The sequence below is a fragment of the Hemiscyllium ocellatum genome, chromosome 20 (genome assembly GCF_020745735.1).
Source record: "Hemiscyllium ocellatum isolate sHemOce1 chromosome 20, sHemOce1.pat.X.cur, whole genome shotgun sequence".
Lineage (NCBI taxonomy): Eukaryota > Metazoa > Chordata > Chondrichthyes > Orectolobiformes > Hemiscylliidae > Hemiscyllium > Hemiscyllium ocellatum.
This window is the reverse complement of record NC_083420.1, coordinates 25136114-25152885: the sequence shown is the minus strand read 5'-3', so window position 1 is coordinate 25152885 and position 16772 is coordinate 25136114. Positions and strand designations below refer to the sequence as shown.

Here is a 16772-nt window from a genome sequence, read left to right as displayed (position 1 = left end):
TATGATTCCCTCCAACAACTTGCCCACCACCGACGTCAGGCTCACTGGTCTACAGTTCCCTGGCTTGTCTTATCACCCTTCTTAAACAATGGCACCAAGTTAGCCAACCACCTCACCTGTGACTATCGATGATACAAATATCTCAGCAAGAGGCCCAGCAATCACGTCTCTAGCTTCCCACAGAGTTCTAGGATACACCTGATCGTGTCCTGGGGATTTATTCACTTTTATGCGTTTCAAGACATCCAGCACTTCATCCTCTGTAGGATAAACATTTTGCAAGATGTCACCATCTATTTCTCTACTTTCCATATCCTTTTCCACAGTAAACACTGATACAAAATACTTGTCTAGTATCTCTCCATCACCTGTGGCTCCAAACAAAGGCCGCCTTGCTGATTTTAAGAGGCCCTATTCTCTCCCTAGTTACGATGTTGTCCTTAAATGTATTTGTAAAAATCCTTAATTCTATTTGCCAAAGTATCTCATGTCCCCCTTTTGCCCTCCTGATTTCCCTCTTAAGTATACTCCTGCTGCCTTTATACCCTTCTAAGAATTCACTTGACCTATTGGCGGCACGGTGGCACAGTGGTTAGCACTGCTGCCTCACAGCACCAGGGACCTGGGTTCAATTCCCGCCTCAGGCGACTGACTGTGTGGAGTTTGCACGTTCTCCCCGTGTCTGCGTGGGTTTCCTCCGGGTGCTCCGGTTTCCTCCCACAGTCCAAAGATGTGCGGGTCAGGTGAATTGGCCATGCTAAATTGCCCATAGTGTTAGGTAAGGGGTATATGTTGGGGTATGGGTGGGTTGCGCTTCGGCGGGTCGGTGTGGACTTGTTGGGCCGAAGGGCCTGTTTCCACACTGTAAGTAATCTAATCTAATCTAATACTGTCTATACCTAACATATGCTTCCTTCTTTTTCTTAACCAAACCCTCAATTTCTCTAGTCATCCAGCATTCCCTACACCTACCAGCCTTTCCTTTCACCCCGACAGGAATATACTTTCTCTAGATTCTTGTTATCTCATTTCTGAAGGCTTCCCATTTTCCAGTCACCCCTTTACCTGCAAACATCTGCCCACAATCAGCGTTTGAAGGTTTTTGCCACCTACTGTCAAAATTGGCCTTTCTCCAATTTGAACTTCAACTTTTAGAAATGGTCTATCCTTTTCCATCACTAATTTAAATCTAATAGAATTATGGCCGCTGGCTCCAAAGTGCTCCCCCTCTGAAAACTCAGTCACCTGCCCTGCCTTATTTCCCAAGAGCAGGTCAAGTTTTGCACTTTCTCTAGTAGGTACATCCACATACTGAATCAGAAAATTTTCTTGTACACACTTAACAAGTTCCTCTCCATCTAAACCCTTCACACTATGGCAGTCCCAGTCTATGTTTGGAAAGTTAAAATCCCCTACCGTAACCTTGTTATTCTGACAGAAAGATGAGACCTCCTTACAAGTTTGTTTCTCAATTTCCCTCTGACTATTAGGGAGTCCATAACACAATCCCAATAAGGTGATCACCTCTTTCTTATTTCTCAGTTCCACCCAAATAACTTCCCTGGATGTATTTCTGGGAATATCCTCCTTCAGTACAGCAATAATGCTATCCCTTTCAAAAACGCCACTCCCCCTCCTCTCTTGCTTCCCTTTCTATCTTTCCTGTAGCCTGGAACATTAAGCTACCAGCCCTGCCCATCCCTGAGCCATGTTTCTGTAATTGCTATGATATCCCAGTCCCATGTTCGTAACCATGCCCTGAGTATATCTGCCTTCCCTGTTAGGCCCCTTGCATTGAAATAAATGCAGTTTAATTATTAGTCCTAACTTGTCCCTGCCTGCCTTGATTGTTTGACTCGCTTCTGCTCTCAACTGCATCAGTCTCAGATTGATCTCTTTCCTCACTATCTCCCTGGGCCCCACCACCACCACCCTCCTCCCCCACCTTACTAGTTTAAATCCTCCTGAGCAGCTCTAGCAAATCTCCCTGCCAGTATATTAGTCCCTTCCAATTTATGTGCAATCTGTCCTTCTTGTACAGGTCACTTCTACCCCAAAAGAGATTCCAATGGTCCAAAAATGAGAATCCTTCTCCCATACGAACTTAAAAAGGCATTTGGATGGGTATACGAATAGGAAGGGTTTGGAGAGATATGGGCCGAGTGCTGGTGAGGTGGGACGAGATTGGGTTGAGATATCTGGTCGGCATGGACGAGTCGGACCCAAGGGTGTTTTTGTCCTGTATCTCTATGACTAAACCCTTCCTCTTCATATACTCATCCAGATGCCTTTTAAATTTTGTAATTGTACCAACCTCCACCACTTCCTCTGACATCCCATTCCATACATGCACCACACTCTGCGTGAAAAAATTGCCCGTTAGGTCTCTTTTATATCTTTCCCCTCTCACCCTAAACCTATGCCCTCTAGTTCTGGACTCCCCCACCCCAGGGAAAAGACTTTGCCTATTTATCCTATCCATGTCACTCATGATTTTGTAAACTTCGATGAGGTCACCCCTCAGCTTTCGATGCGCCAAGGAAAAGAGCACCAGCCTATTCAATCTCTCCCTATAGCTCAAATCCTCCAACCTGGCAACATCCTCCTAGATCTTTTCTGAATCCTTTCAAGTTTCACAACATCCTTCCAATAGGAAGGAGACCAGAATTGCACGCAATGTTCCAAAAGTGGCCTAACCAGTGTCTTGTAGTGCTGCAACTTGACCTCCCAACTCCTGTACTCAATACTCTGACCGATAAAGCAAAGCATTCCAAATGCCTTCTTCACTATCCTATCTACCTGCGACTCCACTTTCAAGGAGTTAAGAACCTGCGCTCCAAGGTCTTTGTTCAGCAACACTCCCTTGGACCTTATCATTAAGTGTCTAAGTTCTGCTCTGACAAGCTGGAACAACACCTCATTTTTCACTTGGGGACACTGCAGCTCTTCAGACTCAACATTGACCCCCCCCTCCATCTCCTGCATATAAACCAACATTTTACTAGCTACCATCAATTCTGAGGAAGGGTCACTGAATCTGAAAGGTTACCTCTGATTTCTCTTTGCAGATACTGCCAGACCTGCTGAGTTTTTCGAGCAACTTCTATTTTTTTTGATTTACAGCATCTTTCAATTTTTATTTAGTATAAGGCTCTGGTTAGACCGTATTTAAAATATTGTGAGCAGTTTTGGTCTCCATATGCTGACATTGGACAGGATCCAGAGGAGTTTACAAGTCTCATCTGTAGCTGAAATGCTGGTCATGTGAGGTGCAGTTGAGTTCACTGGGCCTGTACTTAATGGAGTTAGAAAGAATTGAAATGTACAGAATACTGGGAGCCCTGGATAGATTGGACATGGAGAAGTTGTTTCCACTAGGAGGAAAGATTACAACCAAAGGACAAAGCCTCAGAATGAAGGGATGATCCTTTAGAATTGAGATAAAAGGAATTTCTTCAGCCAGAGGGTGAAGAACCTATGGAACTCATTGTGGTGGAAGGCCGTGGAGGCTGAGTTATTGAACAAGTTTAATACAGAGACAGACAGGTTCTCAATATATACACTCAATATAGAGTTCAACAATTTTTGGTCCTGAGCTCTCCTATGTCCTTACCCCAGCCCCCACACAACAAGCCTTGGTATCACAGGGTCTGTTATTACACACCAATTCATTGTTAGTCACTAACAGTCCCCATCAACAGTTATTCACCCTTCTAGTCTGATTGTTATCCACTTGTTTGTCATTCCAACTGTTCTCTCTTTCCACCTATCATTTACTCCTTACTGACTCTCCCAACCCTATCTTCTGCATAAAAACCTACATTTCCCTAGCTGCCATCCATTCCGAGGGTCACTGGACTGAAAATGTTAAATTTGATTTCTCCCCACAGATGCTCCCAGACCTGTCGAGCTTTTCCAGCAATTTGTTTATGTTTCTGATTTCCAGCATCTGCAGTTCCTTCCATTTTTATAGATAGGTTCTTCATTAATACAGGTATCTGGGAGAAGGCAGGAGAATGGGATTGAGAAACCGTGTCCATGATCGAATGATGGAGCAGACTCTATGAACTGAGTGGCCTAATTCTGCTCCCACATCTTATTGTCTATTGGAGATAAGAAATAACATCGAATGATGAGACTGGTAGGAATAGTTTACAGGTACTCTAAATGGTAGTTATTCAGTAGCACAGAGAATAAAACAGACAATGAGAGCACGTCAAGAAAAGCAGAACATTAATTATGGGTGACGTTAATAGTCATACAGATAGGGATAGCCAGATTGGCAGCAATAGCCATGAGGAAGAATTCACAGTGTGTTCGAGACAGTTTCCTAAAACTATAGAACTAGGAATCATACAATTGTGGATCTGGTGGTGGAGAAAGGAGCAGGTTTTAAAAATGATGTCAGAGTAAAAGATCCCTTCAGAAACAGTTACCTTAATGTGGTAGAATTTAGTGTGCAGTTTGAAAGGGAGGGAACTTGGGTCCAAACGGAATGAGGTTTGAGCTAGCTGGAATGGACTGAGAAAGAAGTTTAGCAGCAAAGACTAAACAAAGGCTGAGGAACAAGAGCAAGCATCTAAAAAAATAGTGTGTGGCTCACAGCAAAGGTTTATCCTAGTGAGAAAGGAGGATTCTCTGAAGGTGACAAGGCAATTATTATTAACAAGTTAAAGAGAGCATGAAATTGTAAGACGAGGGCTCTCTTGGCACAATAGTAGCACCCTTACCCCTGGACTGGGAGGCCAGGGTGCAATTCCCACCTGTTTCATAAGGTCAGAGTCATACGGTTTTACATCATGGAAACAGTCTCTTTGGTCCAACATATCCATGCTGATAAGATATCTTAAACGAATCTAGTCCTATTTATCAGCATTTTTCCCATTTGCCTCTAAACCCTTCCTATTCATGTACTCATCCAGTTGCCTTTCAAATATTGTAATTGTACCAGCTTCTACCACTTCGTTTGGCAGCTCACTCCATACAGACACCACCCAATGTGTGAAAAAGTTGTCCCTCTTGTGCGTAATAACATCTCTGAACAGGTTGATTGAAAAATAGTTCATTTTTTCCAATTGTAACGCAAAAACATACAATGTATCAAAGGTCAGTGGTAAGTCAGAGGATTATGAAAGAGTTAAGAAGATAACCAAAAAAAAAGAGAAGCTAAGATATCTTTTTAAGTTCACTTTCAAGTAATAACAAGACAGATGGTCTGAACTTCTTTAATTATAAGAATGTAAAAAACAAATAGAGAAACCAAAGCTAACATAAGCCCTTTAGAGAATGAAGTGGGGCAAATAAAGGGGACGCAGGAAAGGCAGTATCTTCACAGCAGAAGACACTAATAGCATTAAAAGATTACTAAATAACCAAGGAGTAAAAGGAGGAAAGGCAATAAACACAACAACTATTGCTTAGAGAAAAAGTGCTCATGATTGGGGAGCACGGTGGCTCAGAGGTTAGCACTGCTGCCTCACAGCACCAGGGTCCCAGGTTCAATTCCAGCCTTGGGTGACTGTCTGTATAGAGTTTGCACAATCTCCCCACGTCTGCATGGGGTTCCTAAGGATGCTCTGGTTTCCTCCCACAAGTCACAAAGATGTGCAGTTCAGGTGAACTGGCCATGCTAAATTGCCCATAGTGTTAGCCAGAGGGAAACGGGACTGGGTGGGTAACTCTCTGAAGGCTCGGTGTGGACTTGTTGGGCTAAAAGGCCTGTTTCCACACTGTAAGGAATCTTGAAAAAAAACTAATGGCGCTAAAGACCAATATTTCCCCTGGACCTGATGGTGTGCATTCAGAGATACTGAATGAACTGATAGCAATGTTCCAAGAATCCTTAGATTCTGGAAAAGTCTCAGAGGATTGGAAAACAGCCAACTTTTATTTAAAAGAAAAAGTGACAAAAGAAAACAGGCAGGCCAGTTAGCTTAATGTCCATTATTAAGAAAATATTTGAGTAATAGCAGAATATTTAGAAATAAAGAATATGGTAATGCAGTCTGCATAGCCTCAAGAAGGGGAAAACATATCAGAATCTTTTAAGGAAGTAACAAGTAGGATAAAGGAGAACCAGTATGACGGAAGAGTATCACACATTAGGCTACTTAATAAGCTAAGATCTTACAGTATTAGAAGCAGTAAATAAATATGGACAAAGGATAACTAAAAAAGTAGGAAGTTGGAACGAGGAGGCCTTTTTTCAGTATGGCAACCTTTAAACAGTGGAATATCACAAATTAATGCTAGGAGCCAGCTATTTACAATATATGTTAAAAACTTGCAGAGGAAAGTGAATGTACTCTCGCCAAGTTTGCAGATGACAAAACTATACAAAGGAAGTGGTGAGGATGACAGAAATAATCTACAGAGGGATATAGACAGGTTAATTGAGTGGGCAAAGACTTGAGAGATGAATTATAATGTAGTGAAATGAGCGGTTAAGCACTTTGGCAGGAAAAATGAACTGAATATTACTTAAATGGAGAAATACAGCAGAAAACTATAGAACAAGGGATTCGGGAGCATAAATCTCAAAAGGCTAACATTCAACAGGTAGCAGGGAAGGCAAATGGTATCCTGGCTTTTATTTCAAATGGAATGGAGTATAATACAAGTGAGCTGAAAATGTGTTGCTGGAAAAGCGCAGCAGGTCAGGCAGCATCCAAGGAACAGGAAATTCGATGTTTCGGGCATAAGCCCTTCATCAGGAGGGATGATGCCCGAAATGTCGAATTTCCTATTCCTTGGATGCTGCCTGACCTGCTGTGCTTTTCCAGCAACACATTTTCAGCTCTGATACTCCAGCATTTGCAGACTTCACTTTCTCCTATAATACAAGTGAGGTTTTGCTAAAACAATATAAGGCACCAGTTAGACCACAGCTGGAATACTGTAAACAGTTTTGAGTCTCTAATTTGAATAAAAACACACTGGCATTGAGGGCAGTCCAGAGAAGGTTGGCTTAGCTGACCCGGGTGTGGATACAATGTCTTATGAGGAGAGGTTAAGTAGGTTGGATCTATACAGGTCATTCTGCTATAATATGTGTTTCATCAGTGCAAATTGGCTATAATGCGATTGATGAACTGTGAATATTATTTGAATAATGCAAACTTTCTACTGAACAGGTTGGGTGATTTTCTATTAGCAATCGTCTACAGCGCGATTTTCCATAGTGTGAGGCTGATGAAGAACACAACTGTTGCATCATAGCAGAACCTGTACTCACTGGAGTTATGAAAGACAACCTTATTGAAACATGTAAGCTTCTTAGGGAACTTGATAAGTTAGATCAGAACGGTTTTTTCCCCTCATGGGAGAGTTTAGGGCAAGAGTGCGTAATTTCAGAATAAGGGGTGCACATTCAAGACAGAGATGAGGAATTTTGTCATTCAGACAGTAGTGAAATTTGTGTAACTGCTTACCACAGATGGCTGTCAAAGTTGGATTGTCAAGTATATTTGGAGTGGAGACAGACAGATTTTTAAATCAGTCAGCGAATCAAGAGTTATGGGGAAAAGTGGAGTTAGGAATAATAAGATCAGTCACGATCTCAGTGAATGGTGGAGCAGACTCAATGGGCCGAATGCCCTATTTCTATTGCTACTTATGATCATCTACTATAGCATCTATAATGTGTTCCATTTGATTTTGAATTACCCACTATTAGCTGAAACAAATGACACATACTTAAACTTAGTACAACACTCTATGAAAACACAGTTTGGAATTCTGAACCTACATTTAAATTGCCACACTGCATATAAAAAAAAGGATGAATAAACAAACTACAGAAGGCAGCAAGGAAACCTCAACGAAATTAGGGATCATTGAGTATTGAGGAAAATTGTAGAGAAATCCTGAAAATGAAGAATGGAAAATGCACTTAAAAATACTTGATTGTAGATACAAATATAACTTTTCACAAAGTACAACCACATTCCATTTTTACAGCACCTTTCACAATTTTAGGATCTCCCAAAGGGGTTAGTTAGCTCAACTGGCTAGATGGCTAAAGGATGGTGCAAAATAAAACCAAGAGTGAGAGTTCAATCCTGTTACTGGCTGAGGTAGTTCTTGGGGTCTGGCTCCTTGTCATGACCCACAGTGTTGGTATAGTCAACGATTAGTGAGTTTTGGATAAGAGGATGCTACATGAACAGAGAAAGAAAGTGCTTCCCAGCCAATAAAGTGTTTTTGATAAGTAGAAATTATAGCACTAATTTGAACACAGTGAGATCCCAACACAGCAACAACAAAATCAAGGGTGCACAATCTTAAAATTAGACTTCAGTATTGAGTGTAATTAGGAAGATTTTTTTCCTCATAAAAGCAATAAAAACTTGAAGGTGTCTTCCCAAAAGGCTAATGGATTACTTGAAAATTTAAAGAGTGGAAGCAAAACTTTCTGTTGGTAAGAGCATCAAGAAACAAGGTGCAACGATGGGGAAACAGATTTGAAAATACACATTAGCCACAATTTAATGGAATAGTTGAATATCCTTGAAGGGTGGTTAACCTTCCCCCGGTCCTGTTGTGCTGACGAGGAAATATTGGTCAGGACATAGAGTCGTAGAGTTATACAACACATAAACCAACCCTTCGGTCTAACCATGCCAACCGTAAGTCTAAAATAAACTAGTCCCACTTGCCTATATTTGGCCCATATCCCTCCAAACATTTCTTATTCATGTACTTACCAAAATGTCTTTTAAACGTTAAAAATCACACAACACTCAAGTTATCAACTGATTTATGTGGAAGCACTTGCTTTCAAAGCGCTGCTCCTTCATCAGGTGGTTGTGAAGACTAAGATCATGAGACATAGAATTTATAGCAAAAGATTACAGTGCCATACAGTGATATATTGAACGAACCTGGATTGCTAAGTCTTTCATCTTTTAGAATACAGGGTTTCGGTTCATTAATATGTAAATCGCAGAACCTCATTTAAATCACCTTCTCAAGATAACTTAGATTTTATTTTAAAAAAAGTGACATCTCAGCTCAGACAATAAATTAACATGTGAGATCAGAAGTCTGTCTGTATACCAACCTTGAGTCAGACTGGTTCTATTTCCAAAGTGGAATTTTCAAAATATTACATGTATTGACTGCCTGCAAATACAAATTCATCCAATAGACTCATATATGCATGCATGTGGTGCATGTATGGGGTGGGGGTGGTGGTGGGTGTTTTTTTTGGGGGGGGGGGCATGCACACACATGAGTGTGTGCTTGCATATGAGAGTGTGTTTATGTATGAGAACACCTGGTAAAGTGTGTCTGTGTGTGTTTCTGTGGGTGTGCGCGTGTGAGAGAGATGGAATATATGCCTGTGAGAGGGTTTGTGCGTGGGTGAGAGCGTGGGAGGTGTATGTGCATATGAGACAGGTTCTGCATGAATGTGACAGTAAGAAAATGTGCGTATGTGTGCCTGTTTGAGAGAGAGTGTACAGTGTAGTGGGGTCACCTGTAGTGCGACATGAACACAAGATCCTGGTTGAGGCCATCCTCATGGGTACTGAACTTGGCTATAACCTCTGCTCAGTTACTTTGCATTGTTGCCTATCCTGAAGTCCACCTTGGAAGACAGTCACCCAAAGACCCAAGGCCAAATGTCTATGACTGCTGAAGTGCTCCCCGACTGGGAGGGAACATCCCAGCCTGTTCAGCCTCTCCCTATAGCTCAGATCCTCCAACCTTGGCAACATCCTTGTAAATCTTTTCTGACCCTTTTAAGTTTCACAACATCGACCCAGTGGCCCACCTGTTGTAATCTGAGGTAACCCTCTTCGCTGTCCACTACATCTCCAATTTTGGTGTCATCTGCAAACTTACTAACTGTACCTCTTATGCTCACATCCAATTCATTTATGTAAATGACAAAGAGTAGAGGACCCAGCACCGTTCCTGTGGCACTCCACTGGTCACAGGCCTCCAGTCTGAACAACCCTTCACCACCACCCTCTGAGCCAGTTCTGTATCCAAACGGCAAGTTCTCCCCGTTTTCCATGAGATCTAACCTTGCTCACCAGTCTCCCATGGGGAACCTTGTCGAACGCCTTACTGAAGTCCATATAGATCACATCTACCGCTCTGCCCTCATCAATCCTCTTTGTTATTTCTTCAAAAAAACTCAATCAAGTTTGTGAGACATGATTTTCCACACACAAAGCCATGTTGACTATCCTTAATCAGTCCTTACCTTTCCAAATACATGTACATCCTGTCCCTCAGGACTCCCTCCAAAAACTTGCCCACGACCGACATCAGGCTCACTGGTCTATAGTTCCCTAGCTTTTCCTTATTACCTTTCTAAAAGAGTGGCACTACGTTAGCCAAGCTCCAGTCTTCTGGCACCTCACCTGTGACTATTGATGATACAAATATCTCAGCAAGCGGCCCAGCAATCTCACACCCTCTCACAGGCTTATACTCTATCACATCCACACACACACTTTACCAAGCTTCACAAGCACAAACACACCTTTCTCATGTGCACTCATGCTCACTCTCTCTCATGCATGCACACACACGTACGAGTCTATGGGGGTGAATTTGAATTTGCAGCTATATTCTATTTTACTCAAAAAATGCACAATCTGTAGGCAGTCAATCCATGTGATATTTTGTAAATTCCACCTTGGAAATATAACCAGTCTGACTCAAGATTGAGATACAGACAGATTCTGACCTCACACCTTTAATGCATCGTCTGAGCTGAGATGTCACTTCTTTTTATAAAACCTTAAGTTATCTCGAGAAGATGACTTAAATGAAGTTCTGGGATTTACATATTAATGAACCAAAATCTGCATTCTGAAAGATGAAAGACTTAACAATCCAGGTTTGTTCAATGTATCACTGTATGATACTATAATTTTTTACTATAAATTCTGTCTCTTATACTCCACAACCACCTGAAGGAGCAGTGCACAGGAAGCTAGTGTTTTCAAATTAACCTGTTGGACTATAAACTGTTGTTGTGTGACTTTTAACTTTGATAACCCCAGTCCAACACTAGTTCCTCCTCATCAAGGCTACCATCAATGCTTTTAAACGTTGTAACTGTATCCGAATTCACCACTTCCTCTGGAAGTTCATTCTGCACATGAACCACTCCAACATCTGGAGGATATCCAGAATTCTCTTCAAATAGTGCTATGCAATTGTTTATATCCACCTGATGGGTGGTCAAGGTGTGTTCAAAGTCTCATCTGAAAAATGACACCACTGACAATGCAGTATTCCTTCACGATTGCAATGAAGTTTCAGCCCAAACTACGTACTCAAGTTCTGGAGCAGAGCTTAAAACAACAAAGTTTTGACTCGAGAATGGGAGCACTAGCAGAGCCAAATCAGACAGCTAGCTTTTGAAGTGCTTGTTTTATGAAGTCCAACATTCCTTTTAAGTGAGAGATTACCTTTTGTTCATCAAGAAGGAATATACTTACTAGGTGGTCGGACAGGCTGGACCTGAGCCATGCCTGGCGCCTGCGACATGCCAGGTGGCTGGCCACCTGGACCTGTCAAGGTTCCCTGGTTTGGCAACATTCCCTGCTGCTGTTTTTGAAGCCGAGAGCGCCTTTTCTCCTCAAGCTCTTTCTGAATCTTGTAAATCTTCTCTGCTAGTAGGTGATAGTATTCATCCTAAATAAAGGCAACAGAAAATCAAGATTTAATGTATGCTTCTACCAGTTATCAGTGTATCATCTAGTTACTATTTTTGCTTAGGGTGTATTTTTTTCAGTTCGCACACCACCAATCTGTTTAATTTTATACAAGAGACCAGATAAGATAAATTAAATAAGGCATCAAACTCAATGCACCTTTTCCTCAATACTCAGAAAAACAAATCATCAGCAAGCTGCTTTCAAGATCAACATCTGATTTGATTTCCAATTACAAGAGGAGGGAAACTTGCTTGGTGGGTGAATTGAAAATACAATGGCTGTTAATTTCATGTTAAATTAATGAAAAGTCACAAGTTTTCTTTAGTATAATATTTCTACCAAATGCAATCTGAGCAGCATATTTAGCTTGGAAGCCGTGGGCAGGTATTGCACATCTGCCGCAATACTTTTTAAATATAACCTTTAATGTTCAAAAGTGTTGTATAGTTTTGTGGTATTCCAGAACAGAAATACCCAACTGCTAGCCAGATACAAGTACTGCTTGCCTTTCTGCACCCTCACCTCAGATCTATCCTCTATTAATGACCACCATATTCAAGCATACCAAAAGCTTAAGCTGAAGTATAGAATCAGAAATTCAACAAGAAAACATCTGATACAGTTGTAATTTAAAGTACAACTGTAATTAAATTACAAGATGAATAAAATGTTAAAAGAGTACAACACCTATGTTCTCTAACACAATCGCATATTATTTGTGCGCACCTCACTTATAGAGAAACAATTCAGGGCATCTGTTGAACAGTGGCCATCTGAATACCCTTTTATTGCTTCTCTCCATAGGACTAAACTTCCAAAAGTTCTAAGATGCTCTGATTTAAAACAACACATAACATAAAAAATAATACTAAGATTCTGCAAAGATTTCCTGTATTTTCTGAAGACTCTCAGTCTTTCTTTTTCCTTTAAAATCAATATATGACAGGAATACATGAGAGGTTTAAGTGGGAACGCCATGAATGTCAGACAGTTCTTAGGTTCAATTCCTGGCTTCTGTTGAGCTGACTTCACCTCACAGACACCTGAAGAAGGGTCACTGGAACTGCAATACTGATACTTCTTTCTCTCCACAACAGCTGTTGGACCTGCTGAGTCTCTCCAGCAATTTGTTTTTGTATATGCAGAGACTTGACAGTTACTATCAGCAGTTCTGGGGTTGTCTGGTCAAGTGGGGTGTGATGAAAGTATTTTTATGTTATATCAGCCTGTTTGGATGTATTATGACACACCTCCATGGCCATCACATCCTGAAATGGAACATGGATCGCCTGGCCCAGATTCAGGGTATAGCCACTGCACTACAATGTGCAGATCAATTTCATTAGGAATTTGGTTTGATATTCCCTGGGTTCAATTAGCCTGACATTCAATCTAAGATCACAGAGGAAAAATGAGTACCTGAGTTCATGGAACCTGTCGAATCATATCCCAAAATGAGACACCTTTTGGAGAGGAGACATGAAGATAAAATTGGCTGATGGGCGGCAGAAAGACATTAATATATGTCTTTCTCAGAATTCTTTAATTCATTTTTTGGAAAGATCCTATTAATGGCACTTGATGCATCTCAGAAAGCTTTTTGAACTTTTGTTTGTTCCAGAAGTACATGGATTTAATCAGGTTAATCCGTCAAAACAGAAACCAATTTAACTAAACTAAGAATATAGTGAGAAATGATGGTGATGCACAACAGGTCAGGCAACATCCAAAAAAGGAAGATTATTGGTTCAGATGGAAACATTTCATAGAACGCTTCCTGTAAACAGTTTCTAATAATTCATCTACTGAGTGACTTGCTTTGTATGTTGACAATCTTTAGCCTGAATATTACTTTCACCAACATCTCTTATGTTTAATAGTTGCAATTTCTTTTAAAATTGGAATTAAACATTGGAGGGGAACAGATGAAATGCCCCAGCTATAAAATCAAGATTTGTGATAAATCTTGGAGAACGCAAACCCAAAGTCCTCAATTCCAGATTTAATCAATGAATTAGCATAATTTAAAATTAATAATTATCCCACTTGAATGCAACGTCCTTTGAAGATGTGGCAGTTGGTTAGCAAGCTGAGCTGTGAGTTATCATGCAGATATTTCATTACCATTCTGGGTAACGTCATCAGTATGACTTCCGTGTAACCATCCAGATGCCTCTTAAATGTTGCCAATGGGCCTGCTTCCACCACCTCTTCCAGTTGTGCGTTCCAGGCTTCAACCACTCTCTGGCTTCAAGTAAATCATGCTGATGATGTCAGCCAGTGTGGTAATAAAACGTCTGCACAATAACCCAGCAGTTCGGCTTCATCTGCAACTCGAGTTATAGACCTCCGCAAAATCCTCTGAAGATGCGCATCATAGTTTTATTTCAAAGTCACTGACAAATTGCTTGAATTATTTCAAAAGGATTCTTGTGTAGTGGTAGAAATCCTATCACTGAACCAGGAGGTCCAGGTTCAAATCCCACCTGCCCCAATGGAGTGAACATCTCTGAGCTGGATGATCAGAAAATGTCTACATTTCTTTAAATAATTAGGAAGTCAAATGAAATGTTGGCATTTATTATAAGGAAATGGAATCTAAGAATTGTAACAATAAGGTTGATAAGAAAATACTAATATGAGCTGGTAGGTTTTCATTGCAGTTGTACATGTCTTTGGAGAGACCACATCTGGAAGATGGAGGACAGGTTTGGTCTTGTTATTTGAAAATAAAAAAATTGGTTTAGAGAATTTCACACAAGGTTCACTCAACTCATTCCTAGGATGAAAAACTCATCTCAAGAAGAAAAGCTGAACAGATTAGTCTCTATTCACTGGAGTTTATACAAATGAGCAGTGACTTTACTTAACGATGCCACATCCTGAGAGGACTAGACAAGGTGGATGTCAGGTGCACGTTTCTTTACCCGTGAGTAATGAAAACAAGGGGACACAGTTTAAGATACGAGGTCTTCCTTTCAAGAGAGATTAGATTTTTCTTCTCAGAGGCTTATTCAGAGTGAAATTTTCTTCCCCAGAAGCTAGTGGTGGCCAGGTCTTTTACATTTATTCAATGACGAGTTAGATGTTTGATTCATGAGGTGGTCATATGTCATGGGGTGCAGAAGCAGACTGAAGACCAAAACCAGCTCAGCCACGATTGCACTGAATAGGGCAGCAGGCTCACAGGACTTAAGGGTTGCAGATGAAGCCGAACTGCTGGGTTATCGTGCAGACGTTTTATTACCACACTGGGTGACATCATCAGCATGATTTACTTGAAGCCAGAGAGTTCTGTTCCTACGTTCCATGATTTTCCCCCACTGCAGTCAGACAAGGAGCACTTTAACTTCAGGAACATTCCTTCTAGTCAGCATTTATTCCCAATATAATTAAAATTTAAAAGATTCCCCTGTTTTACTAAGAACAAAGAGAAAATAGCACAGGAACAGGTCCTTCGGCCTTCCAAGCCTGTGCTGATCACCATGCCCTAACCAAAGTGAAAAAAAACCTTCTGCCCTTATTTGGTCCATATCCTTCTATTCCCTCGCTATTCACATAAACGGGAGAAAGTGAGGACTGCAGATCAAAATCAAGAGTGTGATAATAGAAAAGCACAGCAGGTCAGGGGGCAGCCGAGGAGCAGAATAAATGGACGATTCTGGCATAAGCCCTTCATCAGGAAGGAGGCCTAATTCCTGGTGAACAGCTTATGCCCGAAATGTCGATTTCCTGTTCCTCGGATGCTGCCTGACCTGCTGTGCTTTTCCAGCACCACACGCTTCATGTAATTGTTCAGTCACCAACATGTCTGCTTCCATCACCTCTTCTGGCACTGCATTCCAAACTCCTACCATTCTTGTAATGTTAAAGGATTAAATTGCACTCTCTCTCTGGACATTAATATAATGTCAAAGGGTTAAACGGTACAGTTTTTTTCTCCAAGCTGAACATTCTGGAAGTAGGTGGGGATGACATTCTGTCTCACAGACAGCATGCAGGAATATGGATGACTATCCATCGTAATCCACACTTCATTTGGGAAGCCATTTACTACTATTCTACTGCTATAATCAAATTAAACTCTCAGTCAGTCCCCTCCATTGAGAAATGTTATTGAGTCCCCTCCATAGCCATCCCCAGTCAATCAAATTCATTTGCGTGATCATCTCCCGATACTGAAGCATATGACACCTACATTGTCTTGGGGAATCACGAAGTCAGGAAATCGTTTGCAAAAAGATTCCTTAGAATTAGGACATTTACATTATCTCAGAGGATGACCTCATCCTGCCATTGTACGTGGGAATAACTTGTTGTTATGGGGGGGCTAGGGAGTAGCTGTGAGCTTTACCAACTGACCTGTATAAATGGGACATGTTTCCTTTGTTTGGGGCCTCTTTTGACTTGACTTTGCACACCTGCGAACAGTGTCAGAGGGGGTCACCTAGCTTATATAGGCTTTAACTGTTTGCAGAAGTTGGTGTGTGCAAATTTCATCACCTGTGTGAAACCTCAGGAAAAGAACCTAACACACTCTGCATGAAAACATTTCCTTGCATATCTCCCTTAAACTTTCTCTCTCACCTTGAACTGTGCCCCCTTGTATCTGAAACTGGGATAAAGCCTCTGACTATCTACCTACCTATGCCTCTCATAATTGTGTACACCTTATCAGGTTTCCTCTCAGCTGCCATTTTTTCAGTGAAAACAATCCTAGTGCTTTTTTTAAACTTTTCCTCATAGTCAATGCCGAGACCATGCAACATTCTGGTGAACCTTCTCTGCAAAGCTTCCAAATCCTTCTAATAGTGTTGTGACCAAAACTGCAAACAATACTCAAAATGCAGTCTACTAAGAGTTTTGTATAGTTGCAACATGGTCTGCCAACTCTTGTTCTCCATGACCTGGCTGATGAAAGCAAGCATGCCATATGCCTTCTTAATCACCTGGCCACCTGCGTTGCCATGTTTAGGGTACTGTGGACCTGCACACCGAGATCCATCTGTATATTAAGAATTCTCCAGATCATTCATATATACTACAAACAACAAAGAACCGAAGAAGATCCCTGTGGAATATCACCAATTA

At 41.1% G+C, this 16772-nt stretch overlaps 1 protein-coding gene across 6 annotated transcripts in view; it reads right to left on the bottom strand.

The window, feature by feature from the left end:
- The window catches only part of crebbpb (CREB binding protein b), a 212181-nt gene that overhangs the window by 103160 nt on the left and 92249 nt on the right, over window positions 1-16772 (bottom strand). For all 6 annotated transcript variants that reach the window (XM_060840649.1, XM_060840651.1, XM_060840650.1 and 3 more), the window contains exon 10: window positions 11463-11658. In XM_060840649.1, the coding sequence (XP_060696632.1) occupies window positions 11463-11658 (196 nt within the window). The remainder of the gene's footprint in view (window positions 1-11462; window positions 11659-16772) is intronic.